Source organism: Oncorhynchus tshawytscha, linkage group LG13 (genome assembly GCF_018296145.1).
Source record: "Oncorhynchus tshawytscha isolate Ot180627B linkage group LG13, Otsh_v2.0, whole genome shotgun sequence".
NCBI classification, from domain to species: Eukaryota; Metazoa; Chordata; class Actinopteri; order Salmoniformes; family Salmonidae; genus Oncorhynchus; species Oncorhynchus tshawytscha.
The window spans coordinates 4,823,097-4,829,048 of NC_056441.1; the positions used below are offsets into that span (position 1 = coordinate 4,823,097).

At 45.1% G+C, this 5,952-nt stretch overlaps 1 protein-coding gene across 1 annotated transcript in view; it reads right to left on the reverse strand.

The window, feature by feature from the left end:
• Nucleotides 1-3,005: 3,005 nt before the first annotated feature.
• The window catches only part of LOC112240376 (tissue alpha-L-fucosidase), a 14,448-nt gene continuing 11,501 nt past the window's right edge, over nucleotides 3,006-5,952 (reverse strand). The window contains exon 8 of the mRNA XM_042295068.1: nucleotides 3,006-3,434. Coding sequence (XP_042151002.1) covers nucleotides 3,303-3,434 — 132 coding nt within the window. The 3' untranslated portion in view covers nucleotides 3,006-3,302. The remainder of the gene's footprint in view (nucleotides 3,435-5,952) is intronic.

A 5,952-nucleotide genomic window follows, 5' to 3' on the forward strand; every position in this document is an offset into this window, starting at 1 on the left:
GTGAGGTCTACTACACCTGTTGTATTCATCATTTCACTTGTTGTATTCATCATTTCACTGTAAGGTCTACTACACCTGTTGTATTCATCATTTCACTGTGAGGTCTACTACACCTGTTGTATTCATCATTTCACTGTGAGGTCTACTACACCTGTTGTATTCATCATTTCACTGTGAGGTCTACTACACCTGTTGTATTCATCATTTCACTGTAAGGTCTACTACACCTGTTGTATTCAGCATTTCACTGTGAGGTCTACTACACCTGTTGTATTCAGCATTTCACTGTAGTCACCTGTTGTAGGTCTACCTACACCTGTTGTATTCATCATTTCACTGTAAGGTCTACTACACCTGTTGTATTCATCATTTCACTGTGAGGTCTACTACACCTGTTGTATTCATCATTTCACTGTGAGGTCTACTACACCTGTTGTATTCAGCATTTCACTGTGAGGTCTACTACACCTGTTGTATTCAGCATTTCACTGTGAGGTCTACTACACCTGTTGTATTCATCATTTCACTGTAAGGTCTACTACACCTGTTGTATTCATCATTTCACTGTGAGGTCTACTACACCTGTTGTATTCATCATTTCACTGTGAGGTCTACTACACCTGTTGTATTCATCATTTCACTGTAAGGTCTACTACACCTGTTGTATTCGGAGCATGTGACAAATTAACTTTGATTTTATTTCATAGCAAAGGGGGTGAATATGCACGCATCAATTTCCGTTTTATTTAATAAGTTTTTTTTTCATTTCACATCACCAATCTGGACTATTTTGTGTTTTCTATTACATGAAATCCAAATAAAAATCCATTTAAATTACAGGTTGTAATGCAACAAGATAGGAAAAATGCCAAGGGGGATGAATACTTTTTCAACACATCCAGTATCTAGCAGGTGTCCCCATCAGAACAATCCCCTGGGGAGTTTACTAATCGCTCTGTTGGGTTCACGACAAATGATGCTGACTCCTCAGACTAAACATTCAAATTGTAAAAAAAAGTTCTTGTGAGTTTTGATTATCATTTAAACAAACATTCTTTTTTGTCTCCTGTTAAGAAAGCACTTAAGTTAATCAACTATTTCTTTATTCAGTCATAAAAAAAATTAAAAAACAAAATACAAAATAAAATATTTATAATTAATTAGAAAATACATTTTTGTTTTGTCCCACCTCCATCATCATCATCATCATCTTTAAACAGACAGACACAAATAAATCTTCACAGGAGAGGAACAGAAAGAAAGAAAGTACATTTTGTTACATTACAGCTTCATTCTAAAAATGATTAAATTGTTTTTTCCTCCCCCTCTACACACAACCAATAATGAGATTTTTACAAATGCCTAAAATGTTTAAAACTATCACATTTACATAAGTATTCAGACCCTTTACTTTACTCAGTACTTTGGGTAGGATGCTACAAGCTTGGCACACCTGTATTTGGGGATTTTCTCAATTTCTCCCATTCTTCTCTGCAGATCTTCTCAAGCTCTATCATGTTGGATGGGGAGCGTCACTGCACAGCTATTTTCAGTTCTCTCCAAAGATGTTAGATCGGGTTCAAGTGCAGGCTCTGGCTGGGCCACTCAAGGACATTGAGACTTATCCCGAAGCCACTCCTGCGTTGTCGTGGCTGTGTGCTTAGGGTCGTTGTCCTTTTGGAAGATGAACCTTCGCCACAGTCTGAAGTCCTGAGCGCTCTGGAGCAGGTTTTCATCAAGGATCCCTGTACTTTGCGCCATTCATCTTTCCCTCGATCCTGACTCGTCTCCCAGGCCCTGCTGCTGAAAAACATCCCCACAGCATGATGCTGCCACCACCTTGCTTCACCGTAGGGATGGTGCCACGTTTCCTCCAGACGTGACACTTGGCACTCAGGCCAAAGAGTTCAACCTTGGTTTCATCAGACCAGAGAATCTTGATTGTCATGGTCTGAGAGTCTTTAGGTGTCTTTTGGCAAAGTGGGCTGTGATGTTTCTTTTACTGAGGAGTTGCTTCCGTCTGGTCGCTCTAAAAAAGGCCTGATTGGTGGAGTGCTGCAGAGATGGTTGTCCTTCCGGAATGTTCTCCCATCTCCACAGAGGAACTCTTGACCTCTTTCAGAGTGACCATAAGGTTCTTGGTCACCTCCCTGACCAAGGTCCTTCTCCCCCGATTGCTCAGTTTGGCCGGGCAGTCAGCTCTACTAAGAGTCTTGGTGGTTCCAAACTTCTTCGATTTAAGAATGATGGAGGCCACTGCGTTCTTGGGGACCTTCAATGCTGCAGAAATGTTATGTAACCCTTCCCCGGATCAGCGCCTCAATACACAATCCTGTCTCAGAGCTCGATAGACAATTCCTTCAACCTCGTGACTTGGTTTCTGCTCTGACATGCATTGTCAACTGTGGGACCTTATATAGACAGGTGTGTGCCTTTTACCACAGTTGGACTCCAATCAAGTTGTAGAAACATCTCAAGGATGATCAATGGAAACGGGATGCACCTGAGATCAATTTCAAATCTCATAACAAAGGGTCTGAATACTTATGGAAAACAGAAATACCTGATTTCAATAAATTTGCGAAACTGTCTAACCTTTTTTTCTCTTCGTCATTATAGAGTATTGTGTGTAGATTGATGACAAAAAAAGTATTTAATCAATTGTGGAAAAAGGGAAGGGGTCTGAAAACTCAAACACAAAAGCGTAGGAACAAAATACAAAATCACAGGAAAAATAGGCAGATTTTCTCCTTTCTCCAAAGGTAAGCGAAGTTGATTCAACTTGTTTGTTCCATAAAGCTTCTCCCAGAGGTTCTGAATTCTTTACAATGGTTTTGCACCGCAGAACATTTTATTTTACCTTTATTTAACGAGGCAAGTCAGTTAAGAACACATTCTTCTTCACAATGACGGCCTATCAGGGAACAGTGGGTTAACTGCCTTGTTCAGGGGGCAGAACAACAGATTTTTACCTTGTCAGCTCGGGGGATTCAATCTAGCAACCTTTCGGTTACAAGTCCAACGCTCTAACCACTAGGCTACCCTGCCTCTAACCACTAGGCTACCCTGCCACCCCAAATGAATCATTGAATTATATTCGATCATTGAAATCTGGTGTCAACATGGCGCCAATTACACAAAGTTAGCCCAACTAATATCACATCACACTCACATCACACTCAAAAATCTTCCAACATTTTAAAATGCAAATGTATTCATTTCATTCCAACTAGTCTCGTGGAGTACCTTCACTGCTCACCAGTAGCTAAAGGCCTATTCAGGAGGCTGGTTATCACCCCAGATCACTTGACCCCATCCAGTTTGAGGATCCAGGCCTGGGCCGGGGTTGGGGGTAACTCAGGAAGGAGGATGATCAGACCCCGGGGGTGAAGAGGAGCCCATCTCAGAGGCTCTAGGTTCCCCAATAATGTCACCTGGTAGAGGGGAGAACAGAGAGGGATAGCAGGGGAGAGAAGGAGAGCAGGGGAGAGGAGAGAGTGAGAGCAGGGGAGAGGAGAGAGGGAGAGCAGGGGAGAGGAGAGAGGAGCAGGGGAGAGGAGAGAGTGAGAGCAGGGGAGAGGAGAGAGTGAGAGCAGGGGAGAGGAGAGAGTGAGAGCAGGGGAGAGGAGAGAGTGAGAGCAGGGGAGAGGAGAGAGTGAGAGCAGGGGAGAGGAGAGAGTGAGAGCAGGGGAGAGGAGAGAGTGAGAGAGGGAGAGGAGAGAGTGAGAGAGGAGAGAGGAGAGGAGGGAGAGGGAGAGGAGAGAGGAGAGAGGGAGAGGAGGGAGAGGAGGGGAGAGGAGAGAAAGTCAGTGGCTAGGCAAAGACTTCACTTGAAATTATTCTTCATAAGGTCTGTGGCCATTTGTCTGAAAGATCTCAGTGGGAGCGCTGATCTAGGATCAGTGTGATCCAGAGTGAAACTTCCGGCGCCGACAGAGATGGCCGCCTCGCTCGCGTTCCTAGGAAACTATGCAGTTTTTTGTTTTTTTACGTGTTATTTCTTACACTAGTACCCCAGGTCATCTTAGGTTTCTTTACATACAGCCGACAAGAACTACTGAATATAAGATCAGCGTCAACTCACCATCAGTACGACCAAGAATATGTTTTTCGCGATGCGGATCCTGAGTTCTGCCTTACAACCAGTGTAACCGAGTGGATCACATGCAGCGACCAAAAAAAAAAAACGACTCAGAAAAAGAGGGAAACGAAGCGGTCTTCTGGTCAGACTCCGGAGACGGGCACATCGTGCACCACTCCCCAGCATTCTTCTTGCCAATGTCCAGTCTCTTGACAACAAGGTTGATGAAATCCGAGCAAGGGTAGCATTCCAGAGGGACATCAGAGACTGTAACGTTCTCTGCTTCACGGAAACATGGCTCACTGGAGAGACGCAATCCGAAGCGGTGCAGCCAGCGGGTTTCTCCACGCATCGCGCCGACAGAAACAAACATCTCTCTGGTAAGAAGACGGGCGGGGGCGTATGCCTTATGGCCAACGTGACATGGTGTGATGAAGGAAACATACAGGAACTCAAATCCTTCTGTTCACCTGATTTAGAATTCCTCACAATCAAATGTAGACCGCATTATCTACCAAGAGAATTCTCTTCGATTATAATCACAGCCGTATATATCCCCCCAAGCAGACACATCGATGGCTCTGAACGAACTTTATTTAACTCTCTGCAAACTGGAAACGATTTATCCGGAGGCTGCATTCATTGTAGCTGGGGATTTTAACAAGGCTAATCTGAAAACAAGACTCCCTAAATTTTATCAGCATATTGATTGCGCAACCAGGGGTGGAAAGACCCTGGATCATTGTTACTCTAACTTCCGCGACGCATATAAGGCCCTGCCCCGACCCCCTTTCGGAAAAGCTGACCACGACTCCATTTTGTTGATCCCTGCCTACAGACAGAAACTAAAACAAGAAGCTCCCACGCTGAGGTCTGTCCAACGCTGGTCCGACCAAGCTGACTCCACACTCCAAGACTGCTTCCATCACGTGGACTGGGAGATGTTTCGTATTGCGTCAGACAACAACATTGACGAATACGCTGATACGGTGTGCGAGTTCATTAGAACGTGCGTTGAAGATGTCGTTCCCATAGCAACGATTAAAACATTCCCTAACCAGAAACCGTGGATTGATGGCAGCATTCGTGTGAAACTGAAGGCACGAACCACTGCTTTTAATCAGGGCAAGGTGTCTGGTAACATGACTGAATACAAACAGTGCAGCTATTCCCTCCGCAAGGCTATCAAACAAGCTAAGCGCCAGTACAGAGACAAAGTAGAATCTCAATTCAACGGCTCAGACACAAGAGGTATGTGGCAGGGTCTACAGTCAATCACGGACTACAGGAAGAAACCCAGCCCAGTCACGGACCAGGATGTCTTGCTCCCAGGCAGACTAAATAACTTTTTGCCCGCTTTGAGGACAATACAGTGCCACTGACACGGCCTGCAACGGAATCATGCGGTCTCTCCTTCACTGCAGCCGAAGTGAGTAAGACATTTAAACGTGTTAACCCTCGCAAGGCTGCAGGCCCAGACGGCATCCCCAGCCGCGCCCTCAGAGCATGCGCAGACCAGCTGGCCGGTGTGTTTACGGACATATTCAACCAATCCCTATACCAGTCTGCTGTTCCCACATGCTTCAAGAGGGCCACCATTGTTCCTGTTCCCAAGAAAGCTAAGGTAACTGAGCTAAACGACTACCGCCCGTAGCACTCACATCCGTCATCATGAAGTGCTTTGAGAGACTAGTCAAGGACCATATCACCTCCACCCTACCTGACACCCTTGACCCACTCCAATTTGCTTACCGCCCAAATAGGTCCACAGACGATGCAATCTCAACCACACTGCACACTGCCCTAACCCATCTGGACAAGAGGAATACCTATGTGAGAATGCTGTTCATCGACTACAGCTCGGCATTCAA